The sequence below is a fragment of the Salvelinus sp. IW2-2015 genome, linkage group LG19 (assembly GCF_002910315.2).
Source record: "Salvelinus sp. IW2-2015 linkage group LG19, ASM291031v2, whole genome shotgun sequence".
Classification (NCBI taxonomy): domain Eukaryota; kingdom Metazoa; phylum Chordata; class Actinopteri; order Salmoniformes; family Salmonidae; genus Salvelinus; species Salvelinus sp. IW2-2015.
In genome coordinates, this window is record NC_036859.1 from 9,252,530 (window position 1) to 9,271,377 (window position 18,848).

At 41.3% G+C, this 18,848-nt stretch overlaps 1 protein-coding gene and 1 long non-coding RNA gene across 12 annotated transcripts in view; one reads left to right on the forward strand and one right to left on the reverse strand.

The window, feature by feature from the left end:
• The first annotated feature begins 2,542 nt into the window (after positions 1-2,542).
• LOC112081310 (zinc finger protein 180-like) overlaps positions 2,543-18,848 on the forward strand; it is a 175,522-nt gene continuing 159,216 nt past the window's right edge. The window contains exons 1-2 of one of the 11 annotated variants that reach the window (XM_024009789.3): positions 2,543-3,226; positions 9,228-10,945. In XM_024009789.3, coding sequence (XP_023865557.3) covers positions 2,863-3,226; positions 9,228-10,015 — 1,152 coding nt within the window. In that variant the 5' untranslated portion in view covers positions 2,543-2,862 and the 3' untranslated portion in view covers positions 10,016-10,945. Of the gene's footprint in view, positions 3,227-9,227; positions 10,946-18,848 lie in introns of those variants that run through there. The other 10 variants (XM_070449074.1, XM_070449075.1, XM_070449076.1 and 7 more) reach the window with 10 other exon arrangements.
• LOC139029336 (uncharacterized) lies at positions 18,387-18,840 on the reverse strand. The gene is made up of 2 exons (XR_011481648.1): positions 18,686-18,840; positions 18,387-18,516 (listed from the first exon to the last, which is right to left on the reverse strand). It is a non-coding gene; the product is annotated as an uncharacterized lncRNA (long non-coding RNA).

The window sequence follows — 18,848 nt, forward strand, 5'->3', positions numbered from 1 at the left end:
TCTAACTGGTCTCCAGTAGTTGGGCTCCAGCTCGCTGACCATAGCTAGTTGACTAAATAGCTAATGTTAGCTGGCTGGCTAAGATAACTGCATATAGCTAACATTCTTTGATATTTGGTTAGATGGCGTTATGTATTTCCAAAACGTTGGTTTAATTCAATCATTCAAGTCACGAGTGCAAACGATTGGTTTAATTTGAAGTTCTACATTTGAAGTTATTTCTGTCGTAGTTTACATCATAGGTAATAGGCTGGTCCTCCATATTACTTCACACCTGACTTTGACATTCTTTGGGATTCTGATTGGTTTAATGTAATAAGGTGTAACTTTGCATTGGGACTTAAAACATATATTTCATTTGATATTTAATAAACATACAAATTACAACATCATACAAACATTAAAACTACATTACACCTGCCCAGACCCACTAGAACACACCTCCATCTCCATTAACTACATCACACCTGCCCAGACCCACTAGAACACACCTCCATCTCCATNCATCTCCATTAACTACATCACACCTGCCCAGACCCACTAGAACACACCTCCATCTCCATTAACTACATCACACCTGCCCAGACCCACTAGAACACACCTCCATCCCCATTACACCTGCCCAGACCCACTAGAACACACCTCCATCTCCATTAACTACATCACACCTGACCAGACCCACTAGAACACACCTCCATCCCCATTACACCTGCCAAGACCCACTAGAACACATCTCCAGCGCCCACATCAGCACCATTTTATTTCTCTCCGTTGCCGACTCACTTTCAACTTTTCGATAATAAAGCATTTTACCATTCAATTGAATTAACAACAGAGGATTGGTTGATTTCCAGGTTTTATTAAGTATAATATTTAAGATGATTGATGAGAAAAGTATCATCGAACCATCAGGTATCTCACTGCACCCTCAAATGCCATGTCTTGAAATATGCAGACAGACGGATTAAAAGTAATTTAACATTGTATAATTGTACTTCTGACAGCCAACTTTCTAACTCCGCCCATAACTTTATGACGTCATAACATTCCCAGAAGGATTATTGAGTCATTGTTAATTTTACACACATGACTCTGCCTTTGTGCTGTAGAATTTGTGGATTTTGTCTCTTGTAAAATAAGGGACTATCATTTGTCCCAACATCACAGGCCATAGACTTTGATACAGTTAAAGACTTACAAAAGTTTTTCCTCAGTTTGAAATCAACTGAGTTTTTTTTTTACACCTGCTAATGTAACGAGACAAGTTACCAGACAGGACATATTGCTAATGCTCTTCCCATTGATAACCTGAATGACAATTAACTTGTGGGAGGTGGTCATGATGACGGGCCTATTGGATGACGTCGTCCATCGGGATTCCCCAAAAAAGAAGACTCTCTGGATTGATCACTGGAGTCAGATGTGAAGGAGGAGGTCGATCATCAGGAGTCAGATGTGAAGCAGGACGTCGATCATCAGGAGTCAGATGTGAAGGAGGACGTCGATCATCAGGAGTCAGATGTGAAGGAGGACGTCGATCATCAGGAGTCAGATGTGAAGGAGGAGGTTGATCATCAGGAGTCAGATGTGAAGGAGGAGGTTGATCATCAGGAGTCAAATGTGAAGGAGGAGGTTGATCATCAGGAGTCAGATGTGAAGGAGGAGGTTGATCATCAGTGAACCTCTAGGATTGTGGCTGGGCTGAAGTTTACACTTCCAGCTTGGTCATATATTTTGATACATTGAATCTTGATATTGTGAACCTATGTTATATATTTGTACCTCCTGTTTCATGAAGTGATGTCACAAAGTACTGCCCCTATATATACAGTGCATTCGGAAGTTTTCAGACCCCTTCACTTTTTCCACATTTTGTTACGTTACAGCCTTATTCTAAAATGGATTAAATCATTTTTGCCCCCTCATCAATCTACACACAATACCCAATAGTGACATCACAATACCCCCATAATGACATCACAATACCCCATATTGACAAGGCAAAAATAGGTTTTTATAAATGATAAATTAAAAAATGAGATTTTCTTTCAACAACAAGGACATTTCTAAGTGACCACAAACTTTTGAATGGTAGTGTACATCTATCTACATGATGTATTGATACACCATGTAGGAGCAGTATAGACCTAGTCTGTTCATTATATACATCTACATGATGTATTGGTACACCATGTAGGAGCAGTATAGACCTAGTCTGTTCATTATATACATCTACATGATGTATTGTTACACCATGTAGGAGCAGTATAGACCTAGTCTGTTCATTATATACATCTACATGATGTATTGTTACACCATGTAGGAGCAGTATAGACCTACAATAGCTAGTCTACTTATTTATTTAGTATGACTTAATGAAAACTGCCTTAAAATATGCTGTGGTAAAAAAAAAATATTCGCACTAATCAATCAAAAATATTCAGGTTCTTTGTATGTCTCAATATAATGAGTATTATTAATTAAATCCATTTACAATAATCTTTGTTTGGAAAAAATAAAATATGATCCTCAACTGCGTTTCCCACTCCAGTCAGCAGACGGCGATGTGCGTCTTTCAGGCGATGCTGCCAGCGTGACGTATAATCTAGTGGACGGTTCCTCATAAACAGCTCGTCAACCACCTCGGTAGCTTGCTAGCCAACATACCCGAACGATTCAAGCTATTTATACGCTTTCGGTGTATATTACCTACTGTGTTTTAGACACACTTCTGTCGTATCTACTTGTTAACCTATTTAATTTAATATTACGTTATTCTTTATTAGTCAGCTATAGTAGCTGGCTGGTTGAGTTAGTACTAGTCTAGTCGCTAATGATAGCTAGCTAGCTAACATCCCTGAAATGAGCTCCCTAAACTTCTCCCCTCTTCTTAAAGAAGAGGAGGTCTGCTGGACGGAGCAAGAAGCTCTGGGGCTGAACATTGTCGTGAAAGAGGAGAAGGAAGAAGAGGATGTCACGGTTAAACAAGAAGTAGAGGGTGAGGCTGTTACAGTGAAAGAAGAAGAGAAAGACGTTACAGTGAAAGAAGAGGAGGAAGACGTTTCAGTGAAAGAAGAGGAAGATGCGTTCAGAGTGAAAGAGGAGGAGGAGGTTGTTACAGTAAAAGAAGATGAAGAGGATGTAGTTTTTGGAGTGAAGAAGGAAGGGGAGATTACTGTCACATTGAAAGATGAAGAGGAGGAAATAGGAGATCTGATTAACCCCAGTAAGTACCGCCTTAAATGTGTTTTTAACTTTGGATATTCGGAGTTGGCTCGTCAATGCCTCTTCAACGGAGGGCCCCAGGATGACTGATATGTCTAGAATCAGACGACGTAGAGAGCAAGCTACCCCTTGTTTTCTCCGTTCCGTTTCCAAAAAGTGGCTTATCATATATATTTGAGAAGGGTCTATCTGCAGACTGGGGGGCATGGCATCTAGTGATTTTCATGTAGTGATGATTTACTGCACACCGTGCCCCCCAATAGTGCCATGCGAGAGTTGGGTTGGCAACACCAAAGATTATGGATATACTGACAAGATGTCTCTCCGCCCTAACAAGGGGAGTTGTTGTCCACAAAGCGGCACTGCGGGTTGTCTAGCTCCCGCCTATCCTTTCTTTGGATTGGTGGATTCATCTTATTATTGTAATATATTGTTTATGTTCTATGAGGGTTGTTGTCGTCCACCGCCTGTATTCAATGGAGAGAGATGCTAAGCTAGTAGCATGAATATGCATAGCGATCTGGCGGCAACTCCTATAGTGTTTTTATCAAAGTTGTCGGTATGTTACGTGTCCACATAACTTAATCATTACGAAACTTATGTTGGATCAAGTAAACCTCGCGTTGCAAATCAGCCATTTCATTTTGTTGTTGACCAAATTCGACACTTTCCACATTGGGTTGATAATTGTTTCCACTTGGATACAACCTACTGTAGCTTACTGGCATGACCTAGAGAGTTACAACCTACTGTAACCTACTGGCATGACCTAGAGAGTTACAACTTACTGTAGCCTACTGGCATGACCTAGAGAGATACAACCTACTGTAACCTACTGGCATGACCTAGAGAGTTACAACCTACTGTAGCCTACTGGCATGACCTAGAGTTTACAACCTACTGAAGCCTACTGGCATGACCTGGAGAGATACATACCTACTGATAACCTACTGCCATGAGTCTAGAGAGATACAACCTACTTAACCTACTGGCATGACCTACAGAGATACAACTACTGTATCTACTGGCATGACCTAGAGAGATACAACCTACTGTAACCTTACTGGCATGACCTATAGAGAGATACAACCTACTGTAACCTACTGGCATGACCTAGAAGATACAACCTACTGTAACCTACTGGCATGACTAGAGAGATACAACCTACTGTAACCTACTGGCATGACCTAGAAGAGATGACAACCTACTGTAGCAACGTAACCTACTGGCATGACCTAGAGGAGATACAACATACTGTAGCCTACTGCATGACCTAGAGAGTTACAACCTACTGTAGCCCTAATGGCAATGACTAGAGAGTTACAACCTACTGTAGCCTACTGGCATGACCTAGAGAGATACAATCTACTGTGCCTACTGGCATGACCTAGAAGAGTTAAAACCTACTGTAAGCCTACTGGCATGACTAGAGAGTTACAACCTACTGTAGGCTACTGATGTGACCTAGAGAGTTATAACCTACTGTAGCCTACTGGCATGACCTAGAGAATACAACTACTTTACCTATTGGCATACCTGAGACGATACAACTACTGTAACCTACTGCATGACCTAGAGAGTTACAACCTACTGTAGGCCTACTGGCATGACCTAGAGTTACACCTACTGTAGCCTACTGGCATGACCTAGAGAGATACAACCTACTGTAACCTACTGCATGACCTAGAGAGATAAAACCTACTGTAACCGTTGGATGACCTAGAGAGATAAACCTACTGTAACCTACTGGCATGACCTAGAGAATACAACCTACTGTAACCTACTGGCTGACCTAGAGAGTTACAACCTACTGTAGCTACTGGCATGACTAAGAGATTACAACCTACTATAGCCTACTGCATGACCTAGAGAGATACAACCTACATGTAACACACTGCATGACCTAGAGAGTATACAACCTACTGTAGCCTACTGCATGACCTAGAGAGATACAACCTACGGTAACTACTGAAATGGCATGACCTAGAGAGATACAACTACTGTAACCTACTGGCATGACCAGAGAGATAAATCTACTGTAACCTACTGGCATGACCTAGAGAGATTACAACCTACTGTAACCTACTGGCTGACCTAGAGAGATACAACCTACGTAGCCTACTGCATGACCTAGAGAATTACAACTACTGTAGCTACTGCATGACCTAGAGAGTTACAACCTACTGTAGCCTACTGCCATGACCTAGAGAGATACAAACCTACTGTACCTACTGCATGACTAGAGAATTACAACCTACTGTAGCCTACTGGCATGACCTAGAGAGTTACAACCTACTGTAGCCTACTGCATGATCTAGAGAGATACAAATCTACTGTAACCTACTGGCATGACCTAGAGAGATACAACCTACTGTAAGCCTACGGCATGACCTAGAGAGATACAAACCTACTGTAACCTACTGGCATGACCTAGAGAGTTACAACCTACTGTAAGCCTACTGGCATGACCTAGAGAGTGCAACCTCCTGTTAGTCTTACTGGCATGAACCTAGAGAGTTACTAACCTACTGTTGCCTACTGGCATGACCTAGAGGAGATACAACCTACTGTAACACACTGGCATGACCTAGAGAGTTACAACCTACTGTATCCTACTGGCATGACCTAGAGAGATACAATCTACTGTAACCTACTGGCATGACCTAGAGAGATACAACCTACTGTAACCTACTGTGCATGACCTAGAGAGATACAACCTACTGTAACCTACTGGCATGACCTAGAGAGATACAACCTACAGTAGCCTACTGGCATGACTGAGATGCAGTGACTTAGACCGCTGCGTCTGTGTGTGTGTTTGTTAACTTTTTAACTGTACTAGAATGCTTAAAAGGCCGCTAAAATTTAACGATATCGGTATCGTTTTTTGGGACAAGGAAAATATTGGCCAAAAATGTAATATCGGTGCATCCCTTTATTCTAAAATGTATATATTTTTTTATATCCTCATCAATCTACACACAATACCCCATAATGCCATCACAATACCCCATAATGCCATCAAAATACCCCTTAATGCCAAAGCAAAAACAGGTTTAGATTTTTTGCAAATGTATTAAAACTATTCCCCAGGATAACTATTCTGAGTGATGTAAGATCCTAGGATAACTAGTCTCAGAGTAATGTACGATTCCAGGATAACTAGTCTCAGAGTAATGTTAGATCCCAGGATAACTAGTCTCAGAGTAATGTTAGATCCCAGGATAACTAGTCTCGGAGTAATGTAAGTTTCAGATAGTTTAACCTATTATAGTCTAAGCCTTGTCTGAGGGGGAGGTCCTTCTAAGCTATATGGAATTGTTTTAAGAAGGTTTAACTTCTCTAGGATATGTGGGAGGCTAACGTCCCACTTGGCCAAAAGCCAGAAAAATTGCAGGGCGCCAAATTCTAATATATTACTATAAAAATCAATCTTTCATGAAATCACACACGAAAGACACCAAATTAAAGCTACACATGTTGTGAATCCAGCCAACATGTCTGATTACGAATACGCTTTTCGGCGAAAGCACACCAAACGATTATGTTAGGTCAGTATTTAGCCACAGAAAAACACATTTTCCCAGCCAGAGATAGGATTCACAAAAAGCAGAAATGGAGATAAAATGAATCACTAACCTTTGATGATCTTCATCAGATGACACTCATAGGACATCATGTTACACAATACATGTATGTTTTGTTCGATAATGTGCATATTTATATCCACAAATCTCGGTTTACATCTCGGTTTACATGGTTTACATGGCGCCATGTTCAGAAATGGCTCCAAAATATCCGGAGAAATTACAGAGAGCCACGTCAAATAACAGAAATACTCATCATAGACTTTGATGAAAGATACATGTTTTACATAGAATTAAAGATACACTTGTTCTTAATGCAGCCGCTGTGTCAGATTTCAAAAACACTTTTCGTAAAAAGCACACCATGCAATAATCTGAGACGGCGCTCAGATATAACAACATTTCTCCGCCATGTTGGAGTCAACAGAAATCCGAAATTACATCATAAATATTCCCTTACCTTTGATGATCTTCATCAGAATGCACTCCCAGGAATCTTAGTTCCACAATAAATAGTTGTTTTGTTCGATAATGTCCATTACTTATGTCTAAGTAGCTACTTTTGCCAGCATGTGTAGTACACGTGTCCAAACGCTCGCGCAGATGCAGGAAAACGTCGGACGAAAACTTCAAAAAGTTATATTAAAGGTCAAATAAACTGGTCAAACTAAGTAGAAAATCAATCTTCAGGATGTTGTTATCATATATATCCAATAACGTTATCGAACGAGTATCTAGAGTAATGGAACGCAAGGCGATATCATGTGGAATGCGCATGACCAAGAACTGGCACTCTGCCAGACCACTGACTGAAACACCTCCCATCCGGTCCCACATCACAGTATAAACTTCATTCCACGTTCTACAGATTGTTGACATCTAGTGGAAGGCGTAGGAAGTGCAAACAGATCCATATATTACAGGGATTTGAATAGGCGAAGAGTTAAACATCGACCAGACTCAGAATTTTCACTTCCTGTTTGGATTTTTTCTCAGGTTTTTGCCTGCCATATGAGTTCTGTTATACTCACAGACATCATTCAAACAGTTTTAGACACTTCAGAGTGTTTTCTATCCAATAGTAATAATACTATGCATATATTAGCATCTGGGACAGAGTAGGAGGCAGTTCACTCTGGGCACGCTATTCATCCAAAAGTGAAAATGCTGCCCCCTATCACAAAGAAGTTTTAAATAACATGAAGGGCTTCCCCAGTATAGTACTGTAGAAAAACCCTCCAACATGAAGGGCTTCCCCAGTATAGTACTGTAGAAAAACCCTCCAACATGAAGGGCTTCCCCAGTACATACCTTAGAAACACCTCCAAATGAAGGGCTTCCCCGTATAGTACTGTAGAAACACCCTCCAACATGAAGGGCTTCCCCGTATAGACTGTAGAAACACTCTCAACATGAAGGGCTTCCCGTATAGTACTGTAGAAACACCCTCCAAATGAAGGGTTCCCGTAAGTACTGTAGAAACACCTCCAATATGAAGGGCTTCCCATAAGTATGTAAAAACAGCTCCAATGAAGGGCTTCCCCAGTATAGTACTGTAGAAACACCCTCCAACATGAAGGGCTTCCCCAGTATAGTACTGTTTTAAGGTTATACCAAGAATCATTTGGCTCTCTGATTTTGAATTGTAAGACTCCTTGAAGTATAAGTTAATTTATGTCAAATTATTAGGCCATACTGCTAGAACCCATAGTAACACATTGGATAACATTCACAACATGGAACAACAGTAACCATAGTAACACATTGGATAACATTCCCAACATGGAACAACAGTAACCATAGTAACATTGTTCCCCCCAGAACATCTAAAGGATGTTTGTTCTGAGTGTCTGTCCTTTATCGGAGAGATATAATAACAGAGAATGCCAAGAGTGTGCAAAGCTGTCATCAAGGCAAAGGGTGGCTACTTTGAAAAATCTCAAATATATTTTAAATTGTAACTTTTTTGGTTACTACATGATTCCATATGTGTTATTTCATAGTTGTGATGTCTTCACGATTATTCTTCAATGTAGAAAATGGTAAAACAAATAATTATAACCCTTGAATGGGTAGGTGTGTCCAAACTGTTGACTGGTACTGTATGTTTTGAATGTTTGAATGTTTGAATGTTTTTACATTTTTACATTCAGTTACAAAAAGTCACTTTCTTACCACTTCTTCCATAGGCAAACATGTAAGGAAAGCTTTTTTTTATCAAAAGGTATGCTGTCAAAAATGTATTGAATTTAAATGGATTTACCCAGACTACAAAGCACTACAGCCACTCTGTGATGACCAGTTCTGCTCTTTTATTGAGGGATCTAGTCTAGATTAAACTTCATAGGAAGACAGTTTTATCATGTGGAGGTTTCATTTAGGTCTCTGTTTAACGAGATACTCTGTCTTTGGCAGGAGAGAGACCAGACTCTCACTCTGACAGCGGGAAGAGTCCTTCAGGGGAACCAGACCCAGAGACATCCAAACCAGTGAGACAACACCACTGTGAAAATAGTTTTTGCTCGTTAAGGAACCCAAAAGTTCATGAGAGGACACACACAGGAGAAAAGCCTTTCCAATGTTCCCAGTGTGGAAAGAGTTTTACTAAGAAAGGGCAAGTAAAAGAGCATGAGAGAATACACACAGGAGNACACACAGGAGAAAAGCCTTTCCAATGTTCCCAGTGTGGAAAGAGTTTTACTAAGAAAGGGCAAGTAAAAGAGCATGAGAGAATACACACAGGAGAAAAGCCTTTCCAATGTTCCCATTGTGGAAAGAGTTTTACTCGGATACAAAATCTAATAAAGCATGTGAGACTACACACAGGAGAAAAGCCTTTCCAGTGTTCCCAGTGTGAAAAGAGTTTTGCCGTGTTAACTAACCTGAAAAGGCATGAGAGAATACACACAGGAGAAAAGCCTTTCCAATGTTCCCAGTGTGGAAAGAGTTTTACTCAGATAGGGTACCTAAAAGTTCATGAGAGAATACACACAGGAGAAAAGCTTTACCAGTGTTCCCAGTGTGAAAAGAGTTTTACTCAGATAGGGTACCTAAAAGCTCATGAGAGAATACACACAGGAGAAAAGCCTTTCCAATGCTCCCAGTGTGGAAAGAGTTTTTCCTGGTTAGGGAGCCTGAAGGAGCATGAGAGAATACACAGAGGAGAAAGCATTTTCTATGTTCCCAGTGTGGAAAGAGTTTAATCTGGTTAAGGAGCCTGAAGGAGCATAAGAAGACACACTAAAAAAGCCCCACAACTGCTCTCTCTGTGTGGAAGGACATTTTCCCAGTCACAGAACCTGAAATCACATGAGAGAATAAAGGCGCTGTGTTCTGACTTATTTTTGATTGAGAATTTGTGTTTTTGTTTATGCCACATGAAATCATATTGTTTATGATTATACCTGTCTATTTAAGGTCCCACAGTTGACAATGCATGTCAGAGCAAATACCAAGCAATGAGGTCAAAGAAATTGTCCGTAGAGCTCAGAGACAGGATTGTGTCAAGGCACAGATCTGGGGAAGTGTACCAAAAATGTCTGTAGCATTGGAGGTCCCCAAGAACACAGTGGTCACCATCATTCTTTAATGGAAGAAGTTTGGAACCACCAAGACTCTTCCTAGAGCAGGCCACCTGGCCAAACTGTGCAATCGGGAGAGATGGGCCTTCGTCATGGAGGTGACCAAGAACCCAATGGTCACTCTGATAGAGCTCCAGAGTTCCTCTGTGGAGATGGGAGAACCTTCCAGAAGGACAACCATCTCTGCAGCACTCCACCAATCAGGCCTTCATGTAGCAATGATTAAAACCTCTTAAGGATACGCCCCTTTTTTCCCAAAAACCTGTTTTTGGTTTGTCATTATGGGGTATTGTGATGTCATTACGGGGTATTGTGTGTAGACTGATGAGGGGAAAAAATGTCAATTTTAGAATAAGGCTGTAACGTAACAAAATGTGGAAAAGGTGAAGCGGTCTGAATACTTTCCGAATGCACTGTATACCTGTTAGGTGAGAATTATCGGTTAATTGAATGATTAGAATATTCCTCCCTGAAACATATAATTGTATGGAAGTGATTAGAATGTATAACATCATCGACCAAGAGTCATCTGTTCTTTCTACCAATCGCCCCATGTGTTTTTATCAAATCTATATGTACTGAACTTGTCTGATGCTTTAAGCACGCTGTTTGATTAAATAAATNTGGTCACTCTGATAGAGCTCCAGAGTTCCTCTGTGGAGATGGGAGAACCTTCCAGAAGGACAACCATCTCTGCAGCACTCCACCAATCAGGCCTTCATGTAGCAATGATTAAAACCTCTTAAGGATACGCCCCTTTTTTCCCAAAAACCTGTTTTTGGTTTGTCATTATGGGGTATTGTGATGTCATTACGGGGTATTGTGTGTAGACTGATGAGGGGAAAAAATGTCAATTTTAGAATAAGGCTGTAACGTAACAAAATGTGGAAAAGGTGAAGCGGTCTGAATACTTTCCGAATGCACTGTATACCTGTTAGGTGAGAATTATCGGTTAATTGAATGATTAGAATATTCCTCCCTGAAACATATAATTGTATGGAAGTGATTAGAATGTATAACATCATCGACCAAGAGTCATCTGTTCTTTCTACCAATCGCCCCATGTGTTTTTATCAAATCTATATGTACTGAACTTGTCTGATGCTTTAAGCACGCTGTTTGATTAAATAAATAAGACACACACAAATGACTAGGAGGGAGCCAGTCATCAATATAACCCAACCAGAGGGAGCCGGTCATCACTATAACCCGACCAGAGGGAGCCGGTCGTCATTATAACCCGACCAGAGGGAGCCGGTCGTCAACATAACTCGACCAGAGGGAGCCGGTCGTCAACATAACCTGACCAGAGGGAGCCGGTCGTCAACACAACCCGACCAGAGGGAGACCCCCTCTGCTGCTGGACTTCGTAAATTCTGCCGTTCTGCTCCTGAAATTTTCAGTAATAGACTACACCAGCAGTCGGCAACCTTTTCCAGTTGGAGTGCCAATTTATCTGACCATTTCTACCAATCTGTGTGCCAGTTATGATTTTCATATGCACATTTTCGTGGAACAGTTTCATTTAAATTATAATAGTATCTCAAAATCATTGTCTGTAATTAATCTACATTCCATCTAAATGAAAATGATACAAATCTAAAAATAACTTTTATTGCCATTGCCAACTATGTAAAAAAAATTGCCTACATAAAGCCAACAAATGAAAATATGGCATTCTGCAGGTAGAAAATATCCTGATAAAAATAAATATCCTAGAAATCACATTGGCTGCACATGGCCTGTCTACAACAAACTTGAAACATTGTATCAACTATCAACTGGGTCAGGAAACTCGGATAGCATGCTTGCAACATTGTATAAAATATTCTAGGCCCTCAGTTTCCTGCTCCAGTGAGTTCTGGACAGTAATCAGGTATTTTATGACATTTCCACTGGATCAGAGCATTACATTTTTCCCTTTAATGCTGAGTGGTTATCGTAAGGGCGAGAGCTGGAAATATTTTACGAAAATACTTTGAGGAACTATTGTCATTCACAATTGATTTTGTTTAGGCTTTGTTTACTTGCTGTTTGGAGGTGAATAAAAATTACTTTGAGAAGCTCCACAACTCATTAGTGGTGTTGCGTTAAGACAATCAGAAATACTATCAGACATCCCCAAATGGGCACATTTATAGGCCTACATTTGTGTTTATGCCAGGTAGACTAGTCCTTCTACTATATGCATAATCAGGTGTGCGTCCTTATTAAACATTGACAGGAGTGTTTCAAACAAAAGACAATGAATAAATTGACAAAACTGACGCATCTTGTAGGGTCAGGTCTGGGTGGTCTGCCAGGGGACGTTTCATTTAGTATCCGTTTGGGTCGGCTGGGGAATGATTGTATTTCCCCATAGTATGTTGTACCGAAGTTGACCGACTGAAAGGTAGTGTAACTTTGATTATAATTACTCTTCCCTTAAGCAGGGAATCGAGGTTCAACACCTGTTTGTCCCCGCCCTTTCCTGGGTTGGTGAAGAGCGGCATTACATTTTAAGGAATAAATCCAAACCTCACTCTCATCACCTGTGGACGGTGGTGCTTCCAGCGAGGCGTGGATTTAATAGTATGTTGTACCTAGTTTCCCTCCTTCAGGGAACAGTAGTTATAGTCATAACATGTGGATTTGATAGGATGTTGTACCTAGTTTCCCTCCTTCAGGGAACAGTCGTTATATTCATAACGTGTGGATTTAATAGTATGTTGTACCTAGTAGTTATAGTCATAACGTTACGCTTGTCATATGATGAACTTCAACTTAAATAAGGGATCTTGCTGTCGGACAGTTTTTTTGTATTCTGAAATGCAATCGAACTATGTATCATTTAGTGGCTCCTTATGTTACGCTGGGAAAACAGTTTTCATGGTCACAGAAATACTAAATAATTTCAGAGTTTGCTAAATTCAATGGTTTTTAACTGAGTCATCTTGTTATCCAACATGGCGTAGCATTAAGACGTGTTTGTTGTAAATGGTATGTTTTTTTTGTATATATTGCAATATATTTAAATCTTTTTCCATTTTTAAATTAAATTTACCTTCCGGCAACCCTCCTCACCCAATGTGATAAGGATCTCCTATTTTTTAGACATAATAGCTAGAACGTCCATCAGAAGCTAGCCATCAGAAGCTAACTAGCTAATTAGCTACTAGCTTTTTAGTCATTGTTAGCCACTGCTAGCGGCCTTTACCTTTTTAGCTCAGACACCAGCCGCTTTTAGCCTGGATAATACCTGCCAGTCTGCACAGCGCGATATCAACCCTGAGCATATCGGACTGTTTTTCTCCACTACATCACCGTATTCCTGCCGTAAGCTCTGGACCATTACACCAGATAATCGCAGCTGGCTAGCTGCTACCGAGTGGCCCAGCCTCAAAGCTAGCCTTGAGCCAGGCCCATCTCCCAGCCTGTTTAGTGGACCCTATGATCACTCGGCTACACAGCTGATGCCTCCCAGAATCTTCACTAAGACGACTAGAAGCCACTACATCACCTGATTCCTGCCGTAAGCTCTGGGCCTTTGCACCGGATTGGCTATAGTGGCTAACTCCCTTGTCCCGAAGCGAGCACCAGTTAGCCTCAGTTAGCCAGCTACAATACCTCTTTTGCCAATTGGCCTGGACCCTTTGTCGACACAGAGCCCCGCCGATCCATCACGACTGGTCTGCCGACTCAATTCCGTCAGATGTGCCCTCAACCGGCCTTTGCCAGACGTCGGTGACACCCTTGTCCCGAAGCTAGCACCAGTTAGCCTTGAGCCAGGCGCGGCTCCCGGCTAGCATAGTAACGACTTCCTAACGGCTTCCCTGGTTCATATATTGCTGTTCACTGGACCCTATGATCACTTGGCTACATAGCTGAAGCCTGCTGGACTGTTCATTAGTCACGGTTCTCCATTTTGTTTATCTGTCGGCCCCAGCCTCGAACTCAGGCCCAGTGTGTAGTTAACTGACCCTCTCTTCCCATTCATTGCCATTTTACGTGTTGTTGTTGTCTTAGCTGATTAACTGTTGTCTTACCCGTTGTTGTCTTAGCTAGCTCTCCCAATCAACAGCTTTGATTGCTTTATGCCTCGCTTTATGTCTCTCTAATGTCAATATGCCTTGTAAACTGTTGTTTAGTTATCATTGTTTTATTTTACTGCGGAGCTCCTAGTCCCACTCAACATACCTCAGAGAACTCTTTTGTCCCACCCCCACACTTGCGGTGATCTCACCTAGCATAACTCCAGAGATGCAACCTCTCTTATCGTCACTCAATGCCTAGGTTTATCTCCACAGTACTCGCACACTACCATACCCCTGTCTGTACATTATGCCTTGAATCTATTCTACCACGCCCAGAAATCTGCTCCTTTTATTCTCTGTTCACAATGCACTAGACGACCAGTTCTGATAGCCTTTAGCCGTGCCCTCATCCTACTCCTCTGTTCCTCGGGTGATGTGGAGGTAAACCCAGGCCCTGTGTGTCCCCAGGCACTCTCATTTGTTGACTTCTGTATTCAAAAAGCCTTGGTTTCATGCATGTTAACATCAGAAGCCTCCTCCCTAAGTTTGTTTTACTCACTGCTTTAGCACACTCCGCCAACTTTAATGTCCTTGCCGTGTCTGAATCCTGGCTTAGGAAGGCCACSAARAATTCTGAAATTTCCATCCCCAACTACAACATTTTCCGTCAAGATAGAACTGTCAAAAAGAGAGTTGCAATCTACTGCAGAGATGGCCTGCAAAGAGTTCTGTCATACTTTCCAGTCCATGCCCAAACAGTTCGAGCTTCTAATTTTAAAAATGAATCTTTCCAGAAATATCTCTCTTACTGTTGCCACCTGTTATAGACCCCCCTCAGCTCCCAGCTGTGCCCTTGACACCATATGTGAATTGATTGCCCCCCCATCTATCTTCAGAGTTAATTCTATTAGGTGACCTAAACTGGGATATGCTTAACACCCCAGCCGTCCTACAATCCAAGCTAGATGCCCTCAATCTCACACAAATTATCAAGGAACCCACCAGGTACAACCCTAAATCCGTAAACATGGGCATCCTCATAGATATTATCCTGACTAACTTGCCCTCCAAATACACCTCTGCTGTTTTCAATCAGGATCTCAGCGATCGTTGCCTGCATCCGTTATGGGTCCGCGGTCAAATGATCACCCCTCATCACTGTCAAACGCTCCCTCAAACACTTCTGCAAGCAGGCCTTTCTAATCGACCTGGCCCAGGTATCTTGGAAGGATTTTGACCACATCCTGGCAGTAGAGGATGCCTGGTTGTTCTTTAAAAGTAATTTCCTCACCACCTTAAATAAGCATGCCCCTTTAAAAAAATGTGTAACTAAGAACAGATATTGCCCTTGGTTCACTCTAGACCTGACTGCCCTCGACCAGCACAAAAACATCCTGTGGCGTACTGCACTAGCATCGAATAGTCCCCGCGATATGCAACTTTTCAGAGAAGTCAGGAACCAATACACACAGTCAGTTAAGAAAGCAAAGGCTAGCTTTTTCAAACAGAAATTTGCATCCTGTAGCTCTAACTCCAAAAAGTTTTGGGACACTGTAAAGTCCATGGAGAATAAGAGAACCTCATCCCAGCTGCCCACTGCACTGAGGCTAGGAAACACTGTCACCACCGATAAATCCACGATAATCGAGAATTTCAATAAGCATTTCTCTACTGCTGGCCATGCTTTCCTCCTGGCTACCCCAACCCCTGCCATGATTTCTCAAAAGACTGACTCGCCTGGTTCACCAACTAACAAACCTCCAATCGAGCTTCAATGCCATACAACACTCCTTCTGTGGCCTCCAACTGCTCTTAAAAGTAAGTAAAACTAAATGCATGCTCTTCAAAGCATGCTCTTGCTTTATCATGGCCAGGTCGCAGTTGTAAATGAGAACTTGTTCTCAACTGGCCTACCTGGTTAAATAAAGGTGAAATAAAAAAAAATAATAATAATAATCGTAACTTTATTGACAACACCCAAATGGATACTGTCATTAACGCGGTTCTTCAATAAACATCACGACATGCAACAACAACCAAAGTGCTTCTTCATTCATTACTCTGGTAAAGACAGTTATGCCGTGCTCCACGTTGGATCCAACATCCCTAACAAATTGATGTTTATAATGTTATTGTTTGCTTGATTTACTGTAGGGTCTCGTTAGTATATTTGCACACAGAGATACTTTGCTCATAATGTGTAGAGAACTGTTCCTTGATGGATAGGCTATTGTACAACACACAGAGCTATTTTCCTATATTTGTTGTTAGGTGAAGTTATGGGTCCTACAGTAGGTCTATGTTATTGTTAGGTGAAGTTATGGGTTCTACAGTAGGTCTATGTTATTGTTATGGGTCCTACAGTATGTCTGTTATTGTTATGTATCCTACATTAGGTCTATGTTGTTGTTAGGTGAAGTTATGGGTCCTACAGTAGGTCTATGTTGTTGTTATGGGTCCTAGAGTACACTATGTATGTCATGCAACAACAACCGAAGTGCTTCTTCGTTCATTACAGGTATATTTGTTGTTAAGTGAAGTTATGGGCCAATTTGGCAAACAGTGTACAAACCCTCATTGTCAGGTTGATGGAAAAGCTAGCCAAAGAGCATTTTACTGGTTGAAGTGTTTTTTAAATACAAAGCGGTTGATTTGCGATGATGACACAAACATTATATTAAGCAGGACATTCAAACGAGCATTACAATTATAATCCAAAGTAGTGTGAAATGCACTCATAAGCAACCTGGAAATGGAGGTTACTCCCCTGAGTTTTCCCCCATTCATATTCAGAATACTTTGTGAAAAACTAAAATCTTTGCTCAACATTTTTGCTCCAGGCAGATATACTACATCCATAACTAGTGGTTTCCTCATTACCAGATATACTACATCCATAACTATCGGTTTCCTCATTAGCAGATATACTACATCCATAACTAGCGGTTTCCTTATTACCGGATATACTACATCCATAACTACTGGTTTCCTCATTAGCAGATATACTACATCCATAGCTAGTGGTTTCCTCATTACCAGATATACTACATCCATAACTACTGGTTTCCTCATTAGCAGATATACTACATCCATAACTAGTGGTTTCCTCATATTCCTCATATTGGAGACCAAAAGTCGTCTGGCACACTGCTTAGAGTTTCAACAACATGAATAACTTATTTCTAGCCTACAATCATCGATGTTACTACTAATGTGAAAACAATACAAAATATGATTATTGTTGCTCATTTTAAGACAATTGTCAAATAACTTTAACATTCATTACAGACGTCAATTGTTGTACAACATCATGGCTACGCTTTTGACATCACCTTTTACAATGGATTTCCGCTGTTGTGGGCCTTTAATCATCTGTCTGACTTTGTTGTTCACACAGGAGAGATACTTCACTATCGTGGATCCTCTGGGGAGCCTCAACAACCTCATGATGCTGAAGAGGCAGAGAAGAGTCTCTGCAGATCAGAACACCTCATAAAACACCTGCAGAGATCCACAGGGAAGAGAACTCACTGCAGCTCTGACTGTGGAAAGAGATTCACCTCATCAGGCATTAAAATTAATCAGAGAACACACACAGGAGATAAACCTTTTAGCTGTGTTCAATGTGGGAAGAGTTTTGGTCAATCTTGCCATCTGATTCAACACCAGAGAATACACACAGGAGAGAAACCTTATAGCTGTGATCAATGTGGGAAGAGTTTTAGTCAATCTGGACAGCTGACAGTGCACCAGAGAATAACACACGGAGAGAAAACCTTATAGCTGTGATCAATGTGGGAAGAGATTTTCTACATATGGCTCTCTGACTCCGCATCAGAGACAACACACAGGAGAGAAACCTTATAGCTGTGGTCAATGTGGGAAGAGTTTTTCTACATCTGGCGCTCTGACTCTGCACCAGAGAACACACACAGGAGAGAACCGTATAGCTGTGGTCAATGTGGGAAGAGTTTCTTCGATCTGGAGATCTGACAGTGCACCAGAGAATACACACAGGAGAGAAACCTTACAGCTGTGATCAATGTGGGAAGAGTTTTAGTCAATCTGGAGAGCTGACTCAACACCAGAGAATACACACAGGAGAGAAACCTTACAGCTGTGATCAATGTGGGGAAGAGTTTTGGTCATTCTGGCCATCTGACTCAACACAAGAGAACACACACAGGAGAGAAATCTTACATCTGTGATCAATGTGGGAGAGAATTTTGGTCGATCTGGGAGCTGACGGTGCACCGAGGAACACACACAGGAGAGAAACCTTATAGCTGTGGTCAATGTGGGAAGAGATGTACTACATCTGGCACTCTGACTCTACACCAGAGAACACACACAGGAGAAAAACCTTATAGCTGTGGTCAATGTGGGAAGAGTTTTTGGTCGATCTGGCTCTCTGACTCTACACAAGAGAACACACACAGGAG